The 27,987-nt window shown below is 41.8% G+C and overlaps 1 protein-coding gene across 1 annotated transcript; it reads left to right on the top strand.

Moving 5' to 3' along the window:
• The first annotated feature begins 10,969 nt into the window (after positions 1 to 10,969).
• Positions 10,970 to 26,536, top strand: LOC103642583 (receptor like protein 22). Its single transcript, XM_020546111.2, has 2 exons — positions 10,970 to 12,896; positions 24,305 to 26,536. Exons 1-2 carry the CDS (start codon positions 11,003 to 11,005, stop codon positions 26,185 to 26,187), a joined length of 3,777 nt encoding a protein of 1,258 aa, XP_020401700.1. The 5' UTR covers positions 10,970 to 11,002; the 3' UTR covers positions 26,188 to 26,536.
• Positions 26,537 to 27,987: the final 1,451 nt, after the last annotated feature.

Here is a 27,987-nt window from a genome sequence, read left to right as displayed (position 1 = left end):
TCCCCCTTTGGCATAAATCGCCAAAAACGGAGTCATTAGAGCCCTTTCAAACTACTTTCTCCCCTTTGGCAAATAAAATATGAGTGAAGATTATACCAAAGCCGGAGAGATGCTCGGAGCGACGGCGAAGGATGAGTTACAGAGTGGAAGCCTTTGTCTTCGCCGAAGACTCCAATTCCCTTTCAATACACCTATGACTTGGTTTGAAATAGACTTGAAAAACACATTAGTCATAGCATATATAAAAGGGACATGATCAAAGGTATACTTATGAGCTATGTGAGCAAGACATCAAAAGAAATTCCTAGAATCAAGAATATTTAGCTCATGCCTAAGTTTGTTAAAAGTTTGTTCATCAAGTGGCTTGGTAAAGATATCGGCTAATTGATCCTTAGTGTTAATATATGCAATCTCGATATCTCCCTTTTGTTGGTGATCCCTTAGAAAATGATACCGAATGGCTATGTGTTTGGTGCGGCTATGCTCCACGGGATTATCCGCCATGCGGATTGCACTCTCATTATCACATAGAAGAGGAACTTTGGTTAATTTGTAACCATAGTCCCTAAGGGTTTGCCTCATCCAAAGTAGTTGCGCGCAACAATGGCCTGCGACAATGTACTCGACTTCGGCGGTAGAAAGAGCAACAGAATTTTGCTTCTTTGAAGCCCAAGACACCAAGGATCTTCCCAAGAACTGGCAAGTCCCCGATGTGCTCTTTCTATTAATTTTACACCCCGCCCAATCGGCATCCGAATAACCAATTAAATCAAAAGTGGATCCCCTAGGATACCAAAGCCCAAACTTAGTAGTATAAACTAAATATCTCAAGATTCGTTTTACGGCCGTAAGGTGAGCTTCCTTAGGGTCGGCTTGGAATCTTGCACACATGCATACGGAAAGCATAATATCCGGTCAAGATGCGCATAAATAGAGTAAGGAGCCTATCATCGACCGGTATACCTTTTGATCGACGAATTTACCTTCCGTGTCGAGGTCGAGATGCCCATTGGTTCCCATGGGTGTCTTGATGGGTTTGGCATCCTTCATCCCAAACTTGCTTAGAATATCTTGAGTATATTTTGTTTGACTTAGGAAGGTGCCCTCTTGGAGTTGCTTCACTTGAAATCCCAAGAAGTACTTCAACTCCCCCATCATAGACATCTCGAACTTTTATGTCATGATCCTACTAAATTCTTCACATGTAGATTCGTTAGTAGACCCAAATATGATATCATCAACATAAATTTGGCATACAAACAAATCATTGTCAAGAGTTTTGGTAAATAAAGTAGGATCGGCTTTTCCGACTTTGAATTCATTAGTGATAAGAAAATCTCTAAGGCATTCATACCACGCTCTTGGGGCTTGCTTGAGCCCATAAAGCGCCTTAGAGAGTTTATAAACATGGTTAGGGTACTCACTATCTTCAAAGCCGGGAGGTTGCTCAACATAGACCTCTTCTTTGATTGGTCCGTTGAGGAAGGCACTCTTCACGTCCATTTGATAAAGCTTGAAGCCATGGTAAGTAGCATAGGCTAATAATATACGAATTGACTCAAGCCTAGCTACGGGTGTATAGGTTTCACCGAAATCCAAACCTTCGACTTGGGAGTATCCCTTGGCCACAAGTCGAGCTTTGTTCCTTGTCACCACACCATGCTCGTCTTGCTTGTTGCGGAAGACCCATTTGGTTCCTACAACATTTTGATTTGGACGTGGAACCAAATGCCATACCTCATTCCTAGTGAAGTTGTTGAGCTCCTCTTGCATCGCCACCACCCAATCTGAATCTTGAAGTGCTTCCTCTATCCTGTGTGGCTCAATAGAGGAAACAAAAGAGTAATGTTGACAAAAATGAGCAACACGAGATCTAGTGGTTACCCCCTTATGAATGTCGCCGAGGATGGTGTCGACGGGGTGATCTCGTTGGATTGCTTGGTGGACTCTTGGGTGTGGCGGCCTTGGTTCTTCATCCTCCTTATCTTGATCATTTGTATCTCCCCCTTGATTATTGCCGTTGTCTTGAGGTGGCTCATCTTCTTGATCTTCTCCTTCATCAACTTGAGCCTCATCCTCATTTTGAGTTGGTGGAGATGCTTGTGTGGAGGAGGATGGTTGATCTTGTGCATTTGGAGGCTCTTCGGATTCCTTAGGACACACATCCCCAATGGACATGTTCCTTAGCGCGATGCATGGAGCCTCTTCATCACCTATCTCATCAAGATCAACTTGCTCTACTTGAGAGCCGTTAGTCTCATCAAACACAACGTCACAAGAAACTTCAACTTGTCCAGTGGACTTGTTAAAGACTTTATATGCCCTTGTGTTTGAATCATATCCTAGTAAAAAGCCTTCTACAGTCTTAGGAGCAAATTTAGATTTTCTACCTTTTTAACAAGTATGAAACATTTGCTACCAAAGACTCTAAAATATGAAATATTGGGCTTTTTACTGGTAAGGAGTTCGTATGATGTCTTCTTGAGGATTCGGTGTAGATACAACCGGTTGATGGCGTAGCAGGCGGTGTTGACCGCCTCGGCCCAAAACCGATCCGAAGTCTTGTACTCATCAAGCATGGTTCTTGCCATGTCCAATAGAGTTCTATTCTTCCTCTCCACTACACCATTTTGTTGTGGCGTGTAGGGAGAAGAGAATTCATGCTTGATGCCCTCCTCCTCAAGGAAGCCTTCGATTTGTGAGTTCTTGAACTCCGTCCCGTTGTCGCTTCTTATTTTCTTGATCCTTAAGCCGAACTCATTTTGAGCTCGTCTCAATAATCCCTTTAAGGTCTCTTGGGTATGAGATTTTTCCTGCAAAAAGAATACCCAAGTGAAGCGAGAATAGTCATCCACAATAACTAGACAGTACTTACTCCCGCCGATGCTAATGTAAGCTATCGGGCCGAATAGATCCATGTGTAGGAGTTCCAGTGGCCTGTCAGTCGTCATGATGTTCTTATGTGGATGATGAGCACCAACTTGCTTCCCTGCTTGGCATGCGCTACAAATCTTGTCTTTCTCAAAATGAACATTTTTTAATCCTAAAATGTGCTCTCCCTTTAGAAGCTTATGAAGATTCTTCATCCCAACATGTGCTAGTTTGCGATGCCAGAGCCAGCCTATGTTAGTCTTAGCAATTAAGCAAGTGTCGAGTTCAGCTCTATCAAAATTTACTAAGTATAGCTGACCTTCTAACACTCCCTTAAATGCTATTGAATCATCACTTCTTCTAAAGACAGTGACACCTACATCAGTAAATAGACAGTTGTAGCCCATTTTGCATAATTGAGAAATGGAAAGCAAATTGTAATCTAATGAATCTACAAGAAAAACATTGGAAATAGAATGGTCAGGAGATATAGCAATTTTACCCAATCCTTTGACCAAACCTTGATTTCCATCCCCGAATGTGATAGCTCGTTGGGGATCTTGGTTTTTCTCGTAGGAGGAGAACATCTTCTTCTCCCCTGTCATGTGGTTTGTGCACCCGCTATCGATTACCCAGCTTGAGCCCCCGGATGCATAAACCTACAAAACAATTTTAGTTCTTGACTTTAGGTACCCAAATGGTTTTGGGTCCTTTGGCATTAGACACAAGAACTTTGGGTACCCAAACACAAGTCTTTGATCCCTTGTGTTTGCCCCCAACATACTTGGCAACTACCTTGCCGGATTTGTTAGTTAACACATAAAATGCATCAAAAGTCTTAAATGAAATGCTATGTTCATTTGATGCACTAGGAGTTTTCCTTTTAGGCAAATTAGCACGGGTTGGTTGCCTAGAACTAGATGTCTCACCCTTATACATAAATGCATGGTTAGGGCCAGAGTGAGACTTCCTAGAATGAATTCTCCTAATTTTGCTCTCGGGATAACCGGCAGGGTATAAAATGTAACCCTCGTTATCCTGAGGCATGGGAGCCTTGCCCTTAACAAAGTTGGACAATTTCTTAGGAGGGGCATTAAGTTTGACATTGCCTCCCTGTTGGAAGCCAATGCCATCCTTAATGCCAGGGTGTCTCCCATTATAAAGCATACTACGAGCAAACTTGAATTTTTCATTTTCTAGTTCATGCTCGGCAATTTTAGCATCTAATTTAGCTATATGATCATTTTGTTGTTTAATCATGGAAAGGTGATCATGTATAGCATTAATATCAACATCTCTACATCTAGTGCAAATAGTGACATGCTCAGTGGTAGATGTAGAGGGTTTGCAAGAATTAAGTTCAACAATCTTAGCACACAATATATCATTTTTATCTCTAAGATCGGAAATTGTAACATTGCAAACATCTAGTTCTTTAGCCTTAGCAAGCAATTTTTCATTCTCAATCCTAAGGCTAGCAAGAGAAATGTTTAATTCTTCAATCCTAGCAAGCAAATCATCATTATCATTTCTAAGATTGGGAATTGAAACATCACAAACATTTGAATCAACCTTAGCACTTAAACTAGCATTTTCATTTCTAAGGTTGTCAATGGTCTCATGGCAAGTGCTTAGCTCACTAGATAATTTTTCGCACTTTTCTACTTCTAGAGCATAAGCATTTTTCACCTTAACATGTTTTTTGTTTTCTTTAATAAGGAAGTCCTCTTGAGTGTCCAAGAGATCATCCTTCTCATGAATGGCACTAATTAATTCATTTAATTTTTCTTTTTGTTGCATGTTTAGGTTGGCAAAAAGAGTACGCAAATTATCTTCCTCATCACTAGCATTATCATCGCTAGAGGACTCATATCTAGTGGAGGATTTGGATTTAACCTTCTTCTTTTTGTCGTCCTTTGCCATGAGGCACTTGTGGCCAACGTTGGGGAAGAGAAGGCCCTTGTTGATGGCGATGTTGGCGGCGTCCTCGTCGGAGGAGGAGTCGGAGGAGCTCTCGTCCGAGTCCCACTCGCGGCATACATGAGCGTCGCCACCCTTCTTCTTGTAGTATTTCTTCTTCTCCTTTCTTCTCCCCTTCTTGTCGTCGCCCCTGTCACTGTCACTAGAAATAGGACATTTTGCGATAAAGTGACCGGGCTTACCACACTTGTAGCACACTTTCTTGGAGCGGGGCTTGTAATCTTTCCCCCTCCTTTGTTTGAGGATTTGGCGGAAGCTCTTGATGACGAGCGCCATTTCCTCGTTGTCGAGCTTGGAGGCGTCGATGGGTGTTCTACTTGGAGTAGATTCCTCCTTCTTTTCTTCCGTCGCCTTGAATGCGACCGGTTGTGCTTCGGACGTGGAGGGGCCGTCAAGCTCGTTCATCTTCTTTGAGCCTTTGATCATCAATTCAAAGCTCACAAAATTCCCGATTACTTCCTCGGGAGTCATTAGTGTATATCTAGGATTCCCACGAATTAATTGAACTTGAGTAGGGTTAAGGAAAACAAGTGATCTTAAAATAACCTTAACCATTTCGTGGTCATCCCATTTCTTTCTCCCGAGGTTGCGTACTTGATTTACCAAGGTTTTGAGCCGGTGGTACATGTCTTGTGGCTCCTCCCCTTGGCGAAGACGGAAGCAACCAAGCTCCCCCTCGATCGTTTCCCGCTTGGTGATTTTGGTCACCTCGTCTCCTTCGTGCGCAGTCTTTAACGTGTCCCAAATCTCCTTGGCATTTTTCAACCCTTGCACCTTATTATACTCCTCTCGACTTAAAGAGGCGAGGAGTATAGTTGAGGCTTGAGAGTTGAAGTGTTGGATTTGGGCCACTTCGTCCTCGTCATAATCTTCATCCCCTACGGATGGTACCTGTACACCATACTCAACAACATCCCATATACTTTTGTGGAGTGAGGTTAGATGAAATCGCATTAAATCACTCCACCTTGCATAATCTCCACCATCAAAAGTTGGTGGTTTGCCTAATGGGACGGAAAGTAAAGGCGTATGTTTAGAAATACGAGAATAGCGTAGGGGGATCTTACTAAACTTCTTGCGCTCATGGCGCTTAGAAGTGATGGACGACGCGTCGGAGCCGGAGGTAGATGGCGATGAGGTGTCGGTCTCGTAGTAGACCACCTTCCTCATCTTCTTTTTCTTGTCCCCACTCCGATGCGACTTGTGGGAAGAGGATTTCTTCTCCTTCCCCTTCCCTTTATTGTGGGACTCTTCCGATGAAGCCTTCCCGTGGCTTGTAGTGGGCTTGTCGCCGGTCTCCATCTCCTTCTTGGCGAGATCTCCCGACATCACTTCGAGCGGTTAGGCTCTAATGAAGCACCGGGCTCTTATACCAATTGAAAGTCGCCTAGAGGGGGGTGAATAGGGCGAATTTGTAATTTACAAACTTAATCACAACTACAAGCCGTGTTAGCGTTAGAAATATAAACGAGTCCGAGAGAGAGGGTGCAAAACAAATCACAAGCGAATAAAGAGTGTGACACGCGGATTTGTTTTACCGAGGTTCGGTTCTCGCAAACCTACTCCCCGTTGAGGTGGTCACAAAGATCGGGTCTCTTTCAACCCTTTCCCTCTCTCAAACGGTCCCTCAGACCGAGTGAGCTTTTCTTCTCAATCAATTGGAACACAAAGTTCCCACAAGGACCACCACACGATTGGTGTCTCTTGCCTCAATTACAAGTGAGTTTGATCTCAAGAAAGAATGAGAAAGAAAGCAATCCAAGCGCAAGAGCTCAAAAGAACACAACAAATCTCTCTCACTAATCACTAATGCTTTGTGTGGAATTGGGAGAGGGTTTGGTCACTTGGGTGTGTCTAGAATTGAATGCTAGAGCTCTTGTAAGTAGTTGGAAGGTGGAAAACTTGGATGACTTGAATGTGGGGTGGTTGGGGGTATTTATAGCCCCAACCACCAAACTAGCCGTTTGGTGAAGGCTGATGTCGCATGGCGCACCGGACAGTCCGGTGCGCCACCGGACAGTGTCCGGTGCGCCAGCCACGTCACCAGGTCGTTGGGTTCCGACCGTTGGAGCTCTGACATGTGGGCCCGCCTGGCTGTCCGGTGGTGCACCGGACAAGTCCTGTAGACTGTCCGGTGTGCCACCCGCGCGTGCTCTGCTCCTCTGTGCGCGCTGGCGCGCTGGCGTGCTCTGCTCCTGCATTTAAGTAGCCGTTGCTCCGCTGGCTCACCGGACATGTCCGGTGTGCACCGGACATGTCCGTTGAATTATAGCGGAGCGGATTCCCGAAGCTGGTGAGTTCAGAGTCGTTCTCCTCTGGAGCACCGGACACTGTCCGGTGGTGCACCGGACAGTCCGGTGAATTATAGTGAAGCGCCTCTGAGCATTCCCGAAGGTGAAGAGTTTGGCTTGGAGTCCCCTGGTGCACCGGACAGTCCGGTGCGCCAGACCAGGGCAGCCTTCGGTTATCCCTTGCTCTCTTTGTTGAACCCTTTTCTTGGCCTTTTTATTGGCTTAGTGTGAACCTTTGGCACCTGTATAACTTATAGACTAGAGCAAACTAGTTAGTCCAATTATTTGTGTTGGACAATTCAACCACCAAAATCAATTAGGAAATAGGTGTAAGCCTAATTCCCTTTCAACATGCACTATGAGGCACGAATCCAGGCCATCGTCAGCTACCACGACTCTGTCCTTGGGGAGAAGGTGACCAAGCAGGAAGCCCGAACCATGTCGTTGACTAGGGACCAGTACTTGCAGGTAAATACAACACTTTAATATCCGTGACAAAATTTTTCTTTAATTTTATCTTCTGATATGCAGTGTACTTGTTTTACTTTGTAGATGATTCCTTATTGGTGCGCCGCACATCCTTAGTGCTGGGGATGGTGGATAGGTGGTGCTCGCCTGAGTGGGATGAGGCACACAACGCTAGCCGAGAACGACGTGTGCTGATGCAAGGTCCCTCCCACCACCAAGACAGCCGCAACCTAGGCAAATATGCAGAAGCATGAGTACACCCTCTTTTTTATTTAGTTATATAACATTAGATTAGATATTATTTCTAACTATCTCGTTGGTTTTCTTGCAGTCGGCGTCATATGGTGGCCAGCCTTGATCCATCTTCTCAGCTTATGCTATGTCCCACAAGGACAAGGCGACGTCCAACGTCATCTACAACCCGGATGATGAGCCCGAGGCGTATAGCAACCCCGCCGTCTACAGTCGCCTTCATCAGTACACCTCCATGGCATAGGAGGTCCATGGGCTAGATTACAATCCGAGGACCGAGGAGATCGTCGAAGATGTCGTCATGAGGGTCGGAGGAGGCAAGAGATATGGGCGGTACTGGATTGCCGACGGGGCAATCAACTCGTCGTCCACTCAACTCTGTCTCAGGTGCGAGCAAGTAGCACGAGCTCGAGCCCAACCATACGACCTTGGTAGGACAACTCACATCATCACATACAGCAACTCAAGGTTAGTGCTTCTGTAAGTCGTCATTCCTTGAGTTATATACCTTCTCTTTGAGTTATTATAACATTAGCTTGGAATATTACAGATCCAGCTAGAAAAAGAGAGGATGGAACATCAGGAGATGGAGGCGAGGATGATATCAGAGCGGGAGGCGGAGCGGGAGGCCCGCTTGGTAGATCAATAGATGATGGCAAAGATGTTCCAGTACATGGAGAGCCTTGGCACCGCACATGGTTTCGCTCCACCACCTTCGTTGTTCCCTGCAGTTGACCCTGCTCAGTTCCATACTCATGTGAGTATCAAAATTCTAGTTTTTCATGATATATATTCATCTGGTATACCACATGCAATCTCTTCTCTATCCAGGGACAATCTGGGGCGGCATCCAACAACCCTCATGGGTCGCCCAGCCCATCGCTGCACTAGTCCAGCTGTCCACCTCATGCGTCCGCACAATTGTGGGGTACGTTTATGCATGTGTAAACATGTGTTATGTTTTGCGTAAACAGAAGGTGCGCATGTGGTAGGGTCGATTTGGGATGGACGAAGGTGGGCCAGCATCATGTTCGTTGGTCGGGTAGTTGGTTCCTCCTCGTGTTTATGCTAGTATATTTAATGGTTCAGACTTGCATAACAGGAGAGCGGCAATGAACCTTTCGTTGGTTTGTTTAGGTGGGTCCACACACGACCGTGATTAGCGCGCCCACGATGCTGAAAGTTACCGTATATATCGGAACAGAACATATGTATCCGATCGTGTGTGGGAGATCAAGCGGATTTCAGCATAAAATGTGAACCAAAACAGCGTAAATGGGTACGGATTTTACTATAAATCATCGATCTATTTCAAAACAAAACATGCATGGAAACAAAAAAAATCCGATTTAAATACTTTATTTTCTCCATAAATATAGGATCTCTCCAACATTCATGCATCAAGGCTCGTTAGAATCAGTTTATGATATATACTGATACTAATTATAATACATGGTGCAGTTATTTATGTACTACGGTAGACTGCGTAAAAATCTGTTTTCTGCTGCATGTGCACAAATTTAGTATGTCAAGAATGTGAGTTGAAAAGGAAATGGATTGGCATATGCGAGATTTATGGAATCGTGTCAAATGACCTCATTTCTTAGAGCGGTTACCTTTTTCTAAATTTCTATGGTAGGAACCCAATACACACTGGATTAAGTAAACGAGATAATGCATAAAATCAAGGGGCAATTCCCTGTATGCCATTGGAAAATACACTCATTCCTTGTGTACCACTAGCCTCACATGTCATAGACACAAAAAAATTCCCTATATGCCACTTAGTGACACACAAGGAATGGGTATAAAATCTGGTGGCATACTGGGAATTTTTTCTAAAATCAATAAATCGTTTCCGTAAAATATGAATAGAAAAATCATAAACAGACAAATAAATGGAAGCAGAGCCATGAACTAAAATATAGGTCATAAAAACCTATTGACATTGGCATAAATATGTATACAAAATAGTATAAAACTGGGTCACCGCCCTGCGGAACCGTCGCCTCGCATCTGGGATGCACCACCGCTTCGTGCCTAGGGGAGGCTGTCGTCGTCACTCGCGCATATGGAAGTCCGCCATCGCCGCTCCCACCTAGGATGGCATCGCAGTCGTACGCGGCTCAGGGCTCGACCCTCGCTCGCGTGCATCCCGAAATCCGTCGCTTCAGCCGCTCCCTCCTCGCCATTGTGCACGCCTTAGGATGTGTTGTCTTCGCTCACATGCCCTCGAGATCCGTCGTCGCGCCGGCGCAGCCGCTCCCACCTCGCCGTCGTGCACCCCTCAAGGGGTCGCTGCCGCGCGCTCCTCAGGGAGACGTTGCCGCGCTCGTGCCCCCTAGATCTGCCGGCACGGCCGCTGCCACCTCGTCGTCATGCGCACCTCATGGGGCCGCTACCGCGTGCGTGCCCTCGGGATCCGATGCCGCAGCCGCTCCCACCTCGCCGTCGTACGTGCACGCCTCAAGCTAGGGGGCTGCCACCGCGCGCTGGCCTCAGGGATCCACCGCCGGGAGTGTGTCCCCCGGATCCACCATCACGCGCTTGCTCCCAGGATCCAGCATCTTGAGAGAATATTCCTATAATAGAGTGGCGTCGTTCCACTTTGATTCGAACAAAACAGTCTCAGTACTAGAACGGTTCCATTCTACTATACTCTGAAACCAAACACTACTTAAATATCGATGAGGCTCGTTTTGTTTTGTGGGTTACATCCAATAATCCATTTGAAAACATCATTTGGGTAAAATGTGGAGACTGTCCCATACAAGTCTAGAGCTAGCAAGCAGGAAGGAACAAAAAAGAAAAAAAAAATCAGAAAACCTGGTATTTTTTTCTATCTAGTATCGTTAGAGAGAAACTAAACTGTAGGTATGGCAGGTCAGATTTGCTCCACCATCCATATATGGTTCGTAATCATAGCACTTGATAGTTGGACCTCCACTACTTAATTCGTAGTGCATGGCCGGTACAACAGTTCCGTCACACATTTCTCATGCATGGAGGAAGACTTGACCGAAACTAATTAATTAGCACCCAAGCTGCACAACAGTCAGAGGCGACCATAATATAAACCTTGTAAGCTTGGATTTCCATCCATTGCATCCGTTGCATTATTAGATCGACCAGCAGCAAGCATGGCTTCTGTCACAAGGGCCTTACTAATACTCTTCTTCCTTGCTCTTCTTCCTCAGCTGCGCACACCAATACTGCTCTCTAGCGCCCACCACCTCCCCGTTCCATTTCTTTGCCATCCAGACCAAGCAAAGCAGCTCCTCCAGCTCAAAAGGTCCTTCTCCTTCGTTGATTCCACCACCACGCTTTCGTCGTGGCAAGACGGTACTGACTGTTGCCTCTGGGAAGGAATTGGCTGCGACGCCTCGTCTGGAAATGTCACCGTTCTTGACCTCAACAACCGTGGCTTGTTCAGTCATGGCTTGGACCCTGCAGTCTTCAGCCTCACATCCCTCCGCCGCCTCGACCTCAGCATGAATGATTTCTCTGGGGATCCAGTGGATGACGGCCGACTGTGGTTGCCGGACAACATACCGGCTACTGGATTCGACAGGTTCACTTTGCTAACCCATCTAAACCTTTCTTATCTGGGCTTGCGTGGCCCGATACCTGATGGAATCGGTAAACTCGTGAACCTTCTCTCTTTAGATCTTTCCAGCTCCATTGTATCTGATGGATACGATGTACCAGATGTACCAGACGACTCCTACATTGACTATTCTTATCCTCTGTGGGTGCTCAACTTTGATACCCTAGTGGCGAATCTCAGCAATCTAAGGGAGCTCTACCTTGACGGAGTGGATTTGTCTTACAGTGGACATGGTTGGTGCACAACACTAGCTACATATGTTCCCCGTCTTGAGATACTCAGCATGGCCAATTGTGCCCTAACTGGTCCTATTTCTAAATCACTCTCGAGACTCAGTTCCCTCCTTGTTCTCAACCTCCAAGAAAACTATAATATAACTGCTGGTCCATTTCCAGAGTTCTTGATGGATTTTATCAATTTAACTATGCTTCGACTTTCTAATATTAATCTCCAGGGATGGTTCCCCTCCAGACCCTTTCAATCTAAGAATCTAAGGGTTCTTGATTTGTCCTTTAATCAGAATCTCACTGGTCATGTGCCCAACTTTTCTAATGCAAGTTCTCTTGGGAGTTTGATGCTACATGGGACCAGCCTTTTGCCCGTCGAACTTAAGGCTTCCACCAGTTTCGTGTCATTGAAGGAGTTAAGCCTTGATGGGAATTTAGTTTCTGTGGATTTCCTCTCTTCATTTGGTACACTGGGGTCCCTGTGCAAGTTAGACCTGGCGTTCGACACAGCGAGTGAACTAGGCCCAGTTTTGTCATGGATTGGACATCACAAGAACATCACAAGATTGGTAATAATCTATGCCAATTTCACTGAGATAGCGCCTGCCTTGATTAGCAATTATTTCAAGACCTTGAGAAGCTTAATTATATGTGCTTGCACACTCCCTAGGCATGTACTTCATGCGGTTGGAAACCTCACCGGCTTGCAAACACTTCAACTTTTTAACTGCAGAATGACGGGGAGTTCCACCTTGCCATCTTCAATTGGCAACCTCACAAATTTGAGGGATCTGTATATTGTTCAATGTGGATTTTCAGGGCCAATGCCGGCTGCAATTGGCAGGCTCACAAATTTGAGAAACATGTATGTATATAGTGCTCAGTTTTCAGGACCAATTCCGGCTACAATTGGCAAGCTCACTAACCTTGAAAATTTGTACATTGAAGATGGGATTTCTGGGCCAATACCAGCTACAATTGGCAATCTTACTCACTTGAACAGTGTTAAATTTTTTGGTGAGTTTTCTGGGCCATCGATACCATATACAATTGGGCAGCTCAGTCAATTGACAAGGTTAAATATTGGATATTCCACTTTTTCTGAAAGCATACCGTCCAGTTTTTTTGGAAGCATACCGAGTTCAATGGCAAATTTGACTCAGCTAACAGAGCTCATTCTTGCATCTAATTCTCTCAATGGTAACAATACTATCTCTTGCATCAGTTTCTTAACGTACTCTTCGATATCTCTAACGGTATCAGTATCCTATCTTAAAATATAACACTCATCTCATAAAAAAACCTCTAATAATATAGTATTGTACAAAAAAATATAGGATAGACCATGAAGTGACCAAAATATACTACACCCTGAATTAGTGTCCTATCCTTGTTTTCTACATCATCCTCAATCTTTTCCTTTCTCATAATGTAATTTATTTCTTAAAATACATTATTTAGGGCTTAACTATAATAGTTTAATTTATTTTGTGTCATAACCCTTTAAATAATGTAGTATTTTAATTTTTGGGGCGCTATTTTGAGTAGGGATAATAATCGGGTGGATAGAACACGGGTATATGGTTCACAAATCCATACCCGCGAGACAAAACTAAACATCTACTCGTACCCATATATGTTTATGGGTATGGATTTGTACTTATACCCATGACATGCCTGCCCACTATAAATTCAGCATTCACCACTTAACAATAATTTTGTCACAATTCAACAATTTCATCATTCTTGCACATCAAACAACAATTTTGCATTCCAACGGTATCAAGTTATTGGACGATAATATGAACAATATAAAACAATTTTCATGGAATGATAATACACAACACAACATTATAGCAACAACATAATTTACCCAAGAATAATGGGTATGGATACCTAGATGTGAGATATCCATAGGGTAACGGGTGTAGACACTGAATATCCATACTCACGAAAAATTTATCCATGTATATCTTAGTATATCCATACTTGTACCCATGAATAACAAATTCTACTATAGCTATGCTCGATAGATAATTACTCATGGTTATTTGTTCATACTCGTGTCCATTGCCATCCTTAATTTTAAGACACTTTGTTGGAGATCTCTTAAGCTTGTGTTTATTTACTAAATATTCTTGGAGTACATCCTTAGAACATCTCCAACAGTGTTATAAACTTGTGCTCTATTTTATATAAAAATAGCTCCAACAATGCATTATTTTATAATTTTTTCAAAAAAAGGATAGACCATAATGTGACATATATACATCATTCTCAATTTTTTCTTTCCTAATAATATAATTTATTTCATAAAATACATGATTTAGGGCTTAACTATTGGGTCTTTATTTGTTTTTAGTGTCCTAAACACTTTAAATGATTTTTTTTACAAAGGGAGCCCCCCATTTCTATTACTGAAGTAACAGAAATACAAACGTTCACCAGTTCAGACAAAAGGAAATTAATAGAAGAAAAGGATAGAGAGAAGGGGGAGATGATTTTCCTAAAGAGGGACCTGGTTCAGGATTTCCAAAGGAAAACCCGCACATAACACAAACAGGTTTGCACAGCAACCGTGGCTGGCAAAGACACAGACAAGCACACATCAAATAGGGATCACATTCCAAAACAAGGAAAAACTTCTGTTATGCCATATGATTTTATACTCATTTTTTATGTGCCACTGAGTGATATATAGATATATTTTTTGTGTGTATGACATGTGGGCCAGTGGCACACAAGAAACGAGGATATTTTCAGATGACATACAGGGAATTGTCCCCAAAACAACCATTATCCTAATCAACAAAAGGTACGGAGTTGGCACGACAAAATGCATCTCCAGGACATCATGCATGACGCAACAAACATCATTTTTCATCAATCAGCATCATCTTGAGACGGCAGCTCATCCCTCTCATCCACGGTAGGTCCCAAGGTTCAGGCCAACATTAGGCGTCCAGACCAACAGCTTCGTGCCCTCCTGCAGATGATCTTTTAACTCCTTTTTGCTAAGTCGTCATCTTCAATCATAGTTTCTTGCAGCCCAATGAAAGAAAAAAAATTATATTAAGAGATAAGGTTTCTCAAATAAGCAGACACTCCTTATTTCTCATACCTCTACAATTCCATACAAGGCCTTTCATTGAGCAACTATTCACCCTTTTGTTTATTTTATTTTCTTCTTTGACATGGATTTTCCTTTTGCCATTTTTTTAAGTTCAAGGGCAGGATTTTCCTGAACCTTAACTTAAGGAGAAACTTGGATCCCATTTTTCTTCACTCTATTTTTTTCGAGATTGAACTAGGATGAAATTATCTTGTTCAGATACCTCATCCTAAGATCATATCTCATTTCTTTTTCCACTATCAACATCAACAACTTTTTCGGATTCCCTGCTTTTCTGTTTGTTCATGGCTTCTTTTTTCTGGGCTAAACAATATCGATTTTTTTCATTTCCTTGATCATGTCAATAGTTTCAAAGTTCTTTCCCTCAATTTTCACACCCATTTTCTTAGATAACATAACAATATCTTCAGTATTTAAACTTAAAAAATATTGAGAGCTTCAAGGTTATCTTCAAGGTTCATTTTGACCGCCATCCTTCTATTCTTCTACTCGATTCTAATTCCCATATCTTTCTTGAGCCATACGCTCGCCCTTCTTTCAAAAATCAGACTTTTCACATTAATAACAGGAGACTGAACCTTCACATATTCAGCTTTATCAGTCCTGACAATAAAGTTCATCCCATATTTATCAATACCTTGAGATGAATTAACCAACCCGTTTTCTTGACTACCAATGATAGGTTCATTCTTGTTGTTGTTATCTTTAGGATCAGAGTTTGTTAATTCCTCAATGGCAACAGAACTTTTACCCCCATTTTTTTGAAGTAACATATTTTTAATGGCTCCATCCCTACTTGCATTCTGTGTATTACACCTCGCCTAGGGAATGGATCCACCAGCACTAGCGCCAAACTTGAGCAGATTATCACCTAACAAGTCACTTTCCTCATCATCTTCACTATCAGTGATTTGAGCCCTTTCATTGCATTCCAAATTTTGGCTGAACTACATCCCCTCAGAATAATAATGCTCCTCCACAATTCCTTTCCCTTTCTCCATCGCACTTACACTTTTCTTATCAGATGAGACCTACACAATATTCTTTTTATAACTCTGCTCCTCCTCCTTGCCAGAGTTATGTTTCATGGATCCAGAAGACTGAGATCCCACTTTTCCCCAAAGTTTCTTCCATATCTGCCCTTCAACTCTTGCTTTTTTAGCAAAGTTATGAGGATTATCATCCACTTTCACAGTAGCACCCAAATTCTCCTCATTTTCCTCCCTTTGTGTTTGTCTTTGAAAAAAGAAATCATAGATGAAAAGACCCAGAGCACTTTTGACCACCCTAGGGACAACATTAATATCCCTACAGGCTGTCCTGGCCCTAACAAAGTCATTGTGGAGTCTAGTTTTTCATCTATTTCCATAACTTTCCCCACTAGATCTGCAACTTTAGTTATAGTTTTTATAGACCTTTGCTCAACAAGGATCCCCCTTATCCTGAACCATCCTCTCTAGAGACTATCGTTAGCACTGATCGTAGAAGACCAAGGATCAATAGTTATTTGAGCTTTTACAGTCCTCATTCTTACGGGTCTAAAATAGTCCAAGTCATTGATTATTATTATTGGACCAGGGAATCTCATAAGAAACTTATTATACCCTATAGATGTGGCAAACCATCTCCAAACGTTTTTCTTCAGAAGATTCATAAACTCTCACTCAATCTATTTTTCATCAACCATCCCTTGCACCATAGATATAGCAATAGTGCTAGATTTCTCCCTAGTCATTTTGTTGCCAATATTCTCTTCAATAAAGAAAAAACTCTGATGTTCCGCTTGAACCGCACATAACTCAGGCCCAAAATTATAGGGAATGGATCATTTGCAATCAAACACCACATGATTATCAAAACCACAAGTTCCACAAGGATAACGAAGATGACAATCATGGGTCAAATGATTCTTCAAGTGGCAGAAAGCATAATCAACTTTATTAAAATTAGGGTTACAGGATAGCTCTTTCTTAACTTGCAAATATTATGGTCTTCTCCCTTCAAATGCACTTCCCTTTCCACATTTTTCCTCTTCGGTCTCAATCTTTCGTTGTTGTTGTTCCCAAGTAGAAAGGGATCTTGTTGAGGGGTTTTCCATACTTCCACTTTCTCACTAGTTTCAGAGACTCATCGATCTTCACCTTGTTAGGGCCATCTTCCTCGATTCTTCTCTACACATTCTCCTGATAACCTCGACTAGAGCTTCAGGCTCTACCCTGGCGTCCCGCACCAAGATGTTGCATCTCGACTAGAATCACCGGAGAAGGGTTGAGCGCACCATGTTAGCGAAGGTGTGTTGTGACTTACCCTAGAAGTGCCCAGCAATTTTGTGGAGCAACAAACGGTACGGAGGGTTAGGTTTTGGAGATGGAGAAGGGGATTCCGTCGATTTTCAGCATTATCCCTCTCTTCTTTGGATATTTTATCCTTCTCCTACCCTTTCTCAGATGGACCCTTGGGTAAGACATATATCCCATGTGAATCATTAGGAATTTTATTCAAGATCCCTTCATCTCTAACCTACAGCGGTTGGGTTCCAAACCAGTGAGGGGGTTGTAACACCCGTCCAATCCCTGGACCGGCGATACTTACTCCTGGCAGCTTTTTAGGATTATATATTGTCGCCACAGACCAACATGGGTCTTTTGTGTGCACTTTGTCCTCACTCATGCGCACCCGAGAAAACTTCCCGGTCGGTCACCCATCCCAAATTGCTCCAAGCCAAGCACGCTTAACTTGGAGGTTCTTTCGAGATAGGCTTCCGAAAAAAAGATGCACCTTATTTTTATGGATACACTATTAATTCTATTAAGCCTTGGGCCAGGATATCCCATCCTAGGTGCCATGATATCACAATCCACCCTCCTTAGAAGACCGACGTCCTCGTCGGTCAACCCCAATCCAGGAACTTCCCCTCTTAGCCACGTCTGTGTGTCTAGTGTTGTCATATACCATGCCATGTAACCACTCGAAGCCCACATGTGCCATCAAAACATACATGAGTCCATATATTATATGTTGCCTCCATAATCTAGACATGTATCATTGTCAGTCCTCGTTTGCCCGATCATCAAGTCATCCAACACTATCGCTTGGTGTGATCAACCACCATCTTGATTTGATAAACACACTATCTACTCCACATGATTGATCATCTTGCTTCTCTAGTCTCTCAATTTGTGCTCGATGTTAGTCCTTCATCACTGGGAGCACCTAGAGGGGGGTGAATAGGTGATCCGGCAAAATACGACTTAAAACACACAAACTTGGTCTAAAAGTTAGAGTTAGTGCAAACTAAACCAAGTTTGAGAGAGAGAGAGAGAAGAGAGACAAGTTCCTATCACTTGATTGCTCTATCAAGATATGAATTAAACTTAGAGCAATATCACAAATGAGAATAGAGAACTGAGGAAGAAGGGACAATCGCAATAAAATAAATGAGACAATGGACGCAACAATTTATCTCATGGTTCGGCCAAAGCCTACCTCCACATTGTGGTGTCCTCCTTCGGACAAGGGTTGCAATCAACCCCTCTCAAGTGATCACTAAGAAAAAATCTCAAGAGCACCGAGTTTGGATGGGTGGCACGGACCTAGTCTGGTGCACCACTCGACCGGTCTGGTGCTCCCTAGACCAGACCAAGTTAAGCTCTTTTAAGCCTAACTTCTCCAACTTCTTTTGGCTACCTTTGGTATCTTCCCTATGACTTAGACAAAGATATTTAGCACATAATCCAATTGACTAAGTGTGGAAAACATACCTTTTCTCCTCCATTTCACTAGAGTTTGCAATATGCCCAATACTAAGTCCAAAAGGCACTTGTCTTGCAAAATTGAGTTAGTAGCCAAAATAAAGTGCTAGAAACATAGAATAGGGTGTGTGCAACTTATCCAAACACTTAAACCTTGTGTTTATGTTGGTTTGTCCAAAGTTGCACGTTTGGCCCTTCAATTTAGTTCATTTGGAATTGGTCTCACCAAATTGCCTTTTATACACCTATACTCATTCCCATATCAAGGTGGTTAGTCCAATGTGGTGTGTTGAGCACTTAATCACCAAAACATGTAGAAATTGCCCTATGGCAGATTTCCCTTTCAATCTCCCCATTTTTGGTGATTTATACCAACACACCTAAAGCAACTCAGAATTGACTAACTTAACCAAATATGAGACAATTTTGGCAAATTGAAGTCAAACTTAAAACCAATTGAATAGACATAGGATTTTGCATATTTGGATAGCCACCACTTGTTTTGAATTTTGCAGTCAAACTCATTTTTTAACTTCTTGGTTTAAACACTTCTTTGTTTTGCAAAACAGATCACTTTAAAACACTTGTTTTGATCAAACTTTCAACCCCCTTTCTTTCATAAGATAACCATTCCCACGCAAGAGAGCAGTTTTTGCAATAAGAGGGCACCTCTTTGCAATCAATAGGGTTTTGACCAAAAAGACAAGTTAAAAGCTCAAAAACTTTTTAAAGCTAAGTGGTGGTTGATCTAGTTGCTTTGGCCATAATTTTCTCCCCCTTTGACATTAAGCACTAAAATAGAGAAATTAATAGGCTAACCTCATTGCCTCAGCAAATCGAATGAAAACCAATGACAATGAAGAGCCAAGTGAATTTAAGACAAAGTACAATGATACCCATTTAGTAGTGGAAGCATCTTCCTTTGTCCAAATTCACATGTTCCCTTTCAATCCTCCTTTGAAACTATAATAACTCAACTTAAACAAAAACATTAGTTTCAAAACATCAAGTTGTAGAATATCCTCTCCCTCAACATATGCATCAATGCACAAGGACCTCTTTTAACCAAAATGTAGCATTTGCTCCCAAATACACGAAAATAAGATACATTGGGTTTGTTGCTGGTTAGGAGCTTATATGTTGTCTTCTTGAGGAGGCGATGAAGATAGAGCCGCTTTATGGCGTGGCAAGACATATTCACAACTTTCAACCAAAATCGTTCTGGTGTCTTGTACTCTCCAAGCATTGTTCTCCCCATGTTGATGATCGTCCTTTTTTTCCTCTCTACTACACCATTTTGTTGTGGAGTGTAGAGGGCACAGAACTCGTGCTTTATGCCTTCCTCCTCAAGGAATTCCTCCACTTGAAGGTTCTTGAATTCAGATCTGTTGTCGCTCCTTATCTTCTTGACTCTTAGCTCAAACTCATTTTGAGCCCGCCTTAGGAAGCACTTGAGAGTCCCTTGGGTTTCAGATTTACCCTGCAAAAAGAATACCCAAGTGAAGCGGGAATAATCATCAACTATAACAAGGCCATACTTACTCCCCCCGATGTTAAGATATGCAATGGGTCCGAAGAGATCCATGTGAAGCAGCTCCAACGCTCTTAATGTCGTCATTACATTCTTCATAGGATGACTTGTTCCCACCTGCTTCCCTGCTTGACATGCTATACAAGGTCTATCTTTCTCAAAATATACATCGGTTAGTCCTTACACATGTTCCCCTTTATAAGTTTATAAAGGTTCTTCATTCCAACATGTGCTAGACGTTGATGACACAACCAACCCATGTTGGTCTCAGCGAATAAACATGCATCTAGATTGGCATTCTCTTTTGTCAAATCAACTGAATAAAGCTTGCCATCTAATACACCTTTAATCTCTAATTAACCATCACTTCTTCTAAAGATAATCACATATATATTAGTAAATAAACAGTTATAACCCATGTGACATAACTGGCTAACGGAAAGCAAATTGTAACCAAGTGATTCTACTAAAAACACATTAGAAATTGAATACTCGGTAATAATCGCAATCTTACCTAACCCTGTTACCTTGCCTTGGTTCCCATCTTCAAAGATGACCGTGTCATGGGAATCCTTATTCTTGACGTAGGAAGAGAACATCTGCTTCTCCCCTATCATGTGGTTTGTGCATCCGTTGTCAATGATCCAGCTTGAGCCCCGGATGCATAAACCTTCTTCTCCTTAACCATGAGGCACATATGATGTTCGTTGGGGAAGATAGAAGACTTTTGAAGGCATAGGCGGTGAGTCCCTCATCGTCGTAGCCAGATGAAGAGTAGCCTGAATCCCATTCCTTGCCGATGTGCGCCTCACCCTTCTTCTTGTAAAACTTCTTATTCTCCTTCTCATTGGAGCTCTTTTCTTGTGTCTGGTCATCATTATTAGGACATTATGCAATAAAATGGCTAGACTTACTACACTTGAAGCACGTGTGCTTTCCACTTGATTTGTTCTTGTTGGGGTACTCCTTGTGTCCCTTTAATGCGATCTTGAAGTGCTTGATCACAAGTTCCATATAATCCTCGTTAAGGTCGGTCACCTCAATTTGTGCCACCTTATCGGGAAGCGCCTCCTTGTTGGTTGTCGCTTTGCGAACAACGGGTTGCGGCTCGTAGTGTTGAGGAATAGGCCCGTTGGCGACATCATCGATGTACCTCGCCTGCTTAGTTGATACACCCAGCCCAGGTGGGGTTGGCCGAGGCCCAACAAATTAGGGTTGCCCGGAGCCCAACAGTTTATTAAGCACACCCAACTCAGGGAAAGGCCCAATCGCCCCAAAAGACTAGTCCAATGGGGGAAGGGTGGTTCTCCCTTTTAAAGTGGCTTCCTCCTCCCAAGTTAAGCGAGGTGGGATAATTCTGAGGCTCACACGGTCGCCGTCCGACTACAATTGGGCCAACTGGGCCAATTGCGTCTTTGCCAACGGGTAATAGTGGAGGATGTCCTCATCATTAGTCATCATACACCCACTCACAAATTTTCTAAGGATCTCCTCGGGTGTCATCTTGGTGTACCTTAAGTTCACAAGGTTAGGATCAAGAACAGTAAATCGCCTTAGCATTAGGTGCACCATATTGTGATCTGTCCATCTTGTGCTTCCACAGTTGTGGATTTGGTTCACTAGGGTCTTGAGCCTATTATATGTTTCAGTTGGCCCTTCACTCCTCTTCCTGGCGAACCCCCGAGCTCACCCTCGGTGAGTTCCATCTTTGTGATCATCGTCATTGTGTTCCCATCATGGGTGATCTTGAGGGTGTCTCATATCTCCTTTGAATTGTCCAAGCCACTAACTTTATTGTATTCTTTCCTACATAGAGAAACTGGAAACACAGTAGTAGCTTGGGTATTTTTATGAATCATTTCTTGTACGTAAATAGCATTGTAATTTTCGTCATCACTATTTAAAAAATGCATTCCTTTTTCTACTACGTCCTAAATACTAGGATGCAGAGAAAATAAATGACTATGCATGTTATGTCTCCACGAAGAATAATCCTCCCCATTGAAGTGATGAGGCTTGCTAAGATGAATATAAATCAAATGAGCATTTGAATTGTAAGGAATGCGAGAGTAATTAAAAGACGTTTTGGAATAGTCGTGTTTAACGGTCTTTTTCTTTGAAGAAGATTTGTTGTCGTTCTTGTGTGAAGAAGAGGAAGAAGCATCGCTATCATAGTAGACGATCTTCTTGATGCGCTTCTTCTTCTTCCCGTCTTTCTTCTTGTTGTTTGAGCCCGAGTTGATAGGCTTGTCTCCCTTGGGCTCATTGTTGATCGTTTCCTTCTCGTCGGTCACCTTGCCCTTCCATTTAGCGTCGTTGCTAGCCATCACTTCGGGTTGTTAAACCCAACAGAAGAGAGTGGTTCCGATACCAATTGAGAGCACTTAGAGGGGCGTGAATAGGTGATCCTACAAAATACGACTTAATACACACAAACTTGGTCTAAAAGTTAGAGTTAGTGCATACTAAACCAAGTTTGAGAGAGGGAGAAGAGATACAATTTCCCATCACTGGATGGCTCTATCAAGATATGAATTGAACTTAGAGCAATATCACAAGTGAGAATAAAGAACTTAGGAAGAATAAAAATTGCAATAAAGTAAATGAGACAATGGAAACAACGATTTATCCCGTGGTTCAGCCAAAGCCTACCTCCACGTTGTGGTATCCTCCTTCGGACAAGGGTTGCAATCAACCCCTCTCAAGTGATCACTAAGATCAACTTGGGTGCCACAATTTTCTTCCTTGTATCAATATCTCATTTGTCAGGAATCTCCATAAATTGGAGTCTCTCACAGCCTTACAAAGACGATCACAATCAAGACTAGAGTAAGGGAGGAGAAAGAACATGGACACAAAAGCACAATGCAACAACACATGCACAAGAAGCAAAGACAAGAGCGTGAGTACAAGATCACACATGAACAGCTCAAAACTTGCAGTCGAATCTCTCTCAAATCACTAGAAGCCACGGTCACAGAGTGTTGGAGTGTTGGTGTGCTCTTGAGATTCTTGGTACTGAATGGAGGTGCCTAGGGGTCCCTTTTATAGCCTCAAGGGGCCTACGAGCTGTTGCTCCTTCCTTGTAAAAATAGCCAAAAATCTGCACCATACGGGGCACCGAACCAGCTCCTGTAGCCCCCAGTCTAGGGATTTGATTGGGCACTTTCCAAACCGGGCCGACACCGTACTGGTCCGGTGCGCCATCAGACCGTCTGATGACGTCATGCAACCATTGGTCACTGAGGTAACCATTGGAGATGGTGGTCCTGTGCACTGGATTGAACACTATTCACAGTCCGGTGATTTTTGATGAAAACATCCCGAGAGCACCGAGTTTGGATGGGTGGCACAGACCCAGTTTGGTGCGTCACCAGACCAGTCTGGTGCTCCCCAGACCAGACCAAGTTAGGCTCTTTTGAGCCTAACTTCTCCAACTTTTTTTGGCTATCATTGGTAGCTTCCCGATACTTAGACAAATATATTTAGCACATAATCCAATTGACTAAGTGTGAAAAAACATACCTTTTCTCCTCCATTTCACCAGAGTTTGCAATATTCCCAACACTAAGTGCAAAATTGAGTTAGTAGCCAAAACAAAGTGCTAGAAACATAGAATAGGGTGCGTGCGACTTATTCAAACACTTAAACCCTTTGTTTATGTTGGTTTGTCCAAAGTTGCACTTTTGGCCCTTCAATTTAACTTATATGGACTTGATCTCTCCAAATTGCCTTTTATACACCTATACTCATTCTCATATCAAGGTGGTTAGTCCAATGTGGTGTGTTGAGCACTTAATCGCTAAAACAGTTAGAAATGGCCTATGTCACATTTCCCTTTCAATCACTCTGTGTCCATTGGCACCAACCCGTATGACCTTCATTTCACATCGACTACTGCCTCTATGATCCATATCTACGCGGCACAAGTCAATAGACTTCTTGCACACTTCATAAATCATGTTAAGGTTAATCAACACAAAATCAATGTCAATCATCTTCTTGACAATCACTCATCACACTTAAACACCATGAACATATAACAATAATGTGTCTGCACCCTCCTTTTAAAAAAATGGTGTGTGCTGGTTCTATGTATGCTTGTTGTGAACAAAGGATGCATCACATATTTTCTAAATTCATGTTTAGAAGAGGAAGAACTTTCTAACTCATGTTTTTGTTTTCCTCACAGGGGAGATTCCATCATTTGTTTTTAGTCTTCCAGTATTACGTTACCTGGATCTTTCCAACAACCAGCTTTCTGGTCTTGTACAAGATTTTGACACAAGAACTTCACAATTGGAGAGAGTGGACTTGAGCAACAATGCATTGTCAGGTTTTATTCCTAAAGCCTTCTTTCAACTAACAAGCCTTGTAGCTTTGGACGTTAGCTCAAACAAATTCATGGGTTCCTTGGACCTTACACAGTTTTGGAGACTTCGTGAGCTCACTATTTTGGATCTTTCCAACAATGAGTTGCATGTCACAGATGCAAATGATGATAATATAGTACATACCAAATATCTAACCAGACTTCAACATATAGGGCTCACATCTTGCAATATTACTCAATTTCCAAGATTTCTAAGGCATGTTAAATATATAACATATTTGGATCTTTCATGTAATAAAATCAGTGGCAATGTACCAAATTGGTTGTGGGACAAAATATGTAGCATTGGACCATATTCTTATCTAAATCTTTCACATAACATGTTCACCAGCATGCAACACCTCAACTCTGATATTCTCCCTTTCAATACATATGTGGAAGTGCTTGATCTTAGTTACAATAGATTTTCTGGGCGGGTCCCTATGCCAAGCTCATCAGGAATGATCTTGAAATATTCCAACAATTTGTTCTCTTCCCTTTTGCCACACTGGACTTTGTATCTTACGGGCACCAGTTATTTAAGCATATCTAAAAATAATATAAACGACCATGTACCTCCCTCAATATGTGATGCCCAACTAAACGTTCTTGATCTGTCAAACAACAACTTTTATGGCTCGATTCCATCTTGTCTCATGGGAAATGCTCCTTTAAAAATTTTGAACTTGAGGGGCAACAATTTTAATGGGACATTGCCTTCCCATATATCAACCAGATGTACTCTGCAAGCAATAGATTTACATGGCAATAAGATTGAAGGGCAACTTCCTAAGGAACTTTCTAACTGCTTCAACTTGGAGATCCTGGACATCGGTAGCAACAGAATAGTTGATACTTTTCCTTATTGGTTGAGGAGACTTCCCAATCTTTCTATACTACTACTAAGATCAAACCAGCTCTATGGCACCATTGGTGATGATAATATTGTTAGGGATACCAAATCGGTAGAGGAGATTTTTCCTAGCCTACAAATTATCGATCTTTCCTCAAACAACTTTTCTAGAGTTTTGAAGCTACAATGGCTGAAGCAGTTAAAGTCAATGATGTCAAAGTACAATAGTTCTGGTGAAACTATTGATTTTGAGAGCACTGAATCAGGTGGACCATTCTACCAATATTCTATTGAGCTCACGTACAAGGGAATCTTAATGACATTTGAAAGGATGTTGACAACTGTAACATTAATTGACTTCTCCAATAATAGATTGGAGGGCACCATTCCAGAAGCACTTGGAAGCCTTGTGTCACTACGGATACTAAATTTGTCGCACAATACCTTCACTGGAAAGATTCCAGCCCAACTTGGCAGCATCAAGGATTTGGAGTCACTAGACCTCTCCTGCAACCAACTCTCAGGAGAGATTCCGCAAGAGCTAACCAATCTCACCTTTCTTGAGATCATGAACCTATCAAACAACAACTTGGTAGGGAGGGTACCACAATCACGTCAGTTCTCTACATTTGACATCAGTTCATTTGGAGGGAATCCTGGGTTGTGTGGACTGCCACTATTGGAATTGCCATGTGGATCTTCACTGTCACCATACACTCCAAGCGCTCAACTTGTGCACAGGTCATCAACTCACAGTGTCGATGTAGTCTTGTTTCTCTTCATTGGGCTTGGCTTTGGTGTTGGATTTGCAGCCGCTATTGTCGTGGAATGGAATCGGGTCAACCGATGATTCGTTGCAACTTCAAGAGCTTTGTGTGGTTGATAACCATTGAAGGTGAGAGTGTGTTTCCAAATGCAAGCATCAAAGCATCTAATATATGTATGCTATTGAGGCTTTTTGCAATATACACTATTGGAGATGGCTTCTTTGTCGAGTGCCGACTAGGTTTGTATGGAGGCCTACTAGGTTTGTACATATCATATGTGACAACTTTCATGAAACATTATCAAATTTTTATCGTAGTCGCTACATATGATATCATGACATATCGAGAAGTTTCATGATTTTTTTGACTTTGTTTGCGCTTTATACAATTTGTAAATAACTGAATTGCAAGTTTGTGGTCGTGTTTCGTGAACATGATGTTCGAAATTTGTAGCATATTTCTGAACAAGGCCTCAACTTGTTCTCAATAACATGAATATCATTTGTGCATTTATTGTTTTCTATTATATGAGTTACTTGCAGTATAAATTTGAATTATCCAAAGGAATTCAATTAAATGAACTAAATTTAATAGATATAGCAAACACGAGAAATGTGCCAAAATTGAACATGTAGGTCCAGATATTATAGGAACATAGTATAAAAAGTTTGGAGGATAAAAAATCAAATCACTACTGGAATTCGGCTCTTTGCTGAGTGTCAAATGATTTATCGAGTGTTTTTTTCAGGCACTCGACAAAAAAGCTCTTTGCCGAGTGCCAAGCCAAAAAAAACCTCGATAAAAAAACACTCAGTAAAGAAACTCTTTGCTAAGTGTTTTATTTTTGACACTCGTCAAAGAGTTTCTCAAAGAGCTTCTTTGTCTAGTGTTTTTTTTCAACAATAGGCAAAGTCAATTTAAAAATCACATTTTAAAGCAGTAAATTAATTCAAATTAAAAAGTTTTCAACTACAAATTTGTATAACTCATCAAGATGTACAATTTATATTTTGATCATTTCTTCATATGACAAAATAAAAGTAAATTTGTTCATAAAACCTATATCTCTCTCGTAGTTTGTGAAACTACAAGAGAGATGTACAAGATTTGAGAATAATGTTAGAACCATCATGTGAGATGAACAAATTACCAAACAACCAAAATAAACTTTGTAGATCTTGAGAAGTTATAGAACTTTGTAGTTGACAACTTTTCATTTGAAGTCATCTTGTCAACAAAAACTACGTCTGAATTTAAAAAATTTAAAATTTGAATTTTGTAGACGACCTCGAATGGAAAAACACCAATAGAAAAGTTGTAGGTCTTGAAAAGTTATGAAAGTTTGTAGTTGACAATGTTTTATTTTGAAATCATCTTGTCATGCCAAACTATGTTTGAATTTTTCAAACTATCTCGGATGGAAAAATCGCCAAAATAAAAGTTGTAGGTCTTCAAATGTAATGAAACTTTGTAATTGATAATGTTATGATTTGAAATCATCTTATCATAGAAAAAATTCGTGTGAAGTTTTTAGATTTGAAATCCAAAATTTTTAAACGACCTCGGATGTAGAAACTATCAAAATAGAACTTATAGATCTTGAAAAGTTATGTAACTTTACAATTGGTCATATTTTCAAATGAATTCATTTAGTGCCTCAAATAATCAAATTACTCTCGATTTGTTATAGTACATGAGAAATGAAAACATAGTATAGACACAATTGATGTAGTAATGTAGTCGTACAGGAGGGTATACGTGAGAGAGAGGTTACAAGTTCGAATCTCACCATTCACAAAACCTGTAATAGAGCGATGGGTATGGTAATGGGTAGTGTTGGAGAGTTGTTCACATAATTTAAAAAATGTTTTGTTGTTTTTTTA

This window comes from Zea mays, chromosome 10 (assembly GCF_902167145.1).
Source record: "Zea mays cultivar B73 chromosome 10, Zm-B73-REFERENCE-NAM-5.0, whole genome shotgun sequence".
In the NCBI taxonomy this organism is placed as follows: Eukaryota; Viridiplantae; Streptophyta; class Magnoliopsida; order Poales; family Poaceae; genus Zea; species Zea mays.
Note: the sequence above shows the minus strand (reverse complement) of the source record. Positions and strands in the feature narration are given on the sequence as shown.

Coding starts and splice junctions, on each gene's coding strand:
- LOC103642583 (XM_020546111.2), top strand. CDS start 11,003: ATGGCTTCTGTCACAAGGGCCTTACTAATACTCTTCTTCCTTGCTCTT. Junction 12,897..24,304: donor TGCATCTAATTCTCTCAATG/GTAACAATACTA, acceptor TTTTCCTCACAG/GGGAGATTCCATCATTTGTT.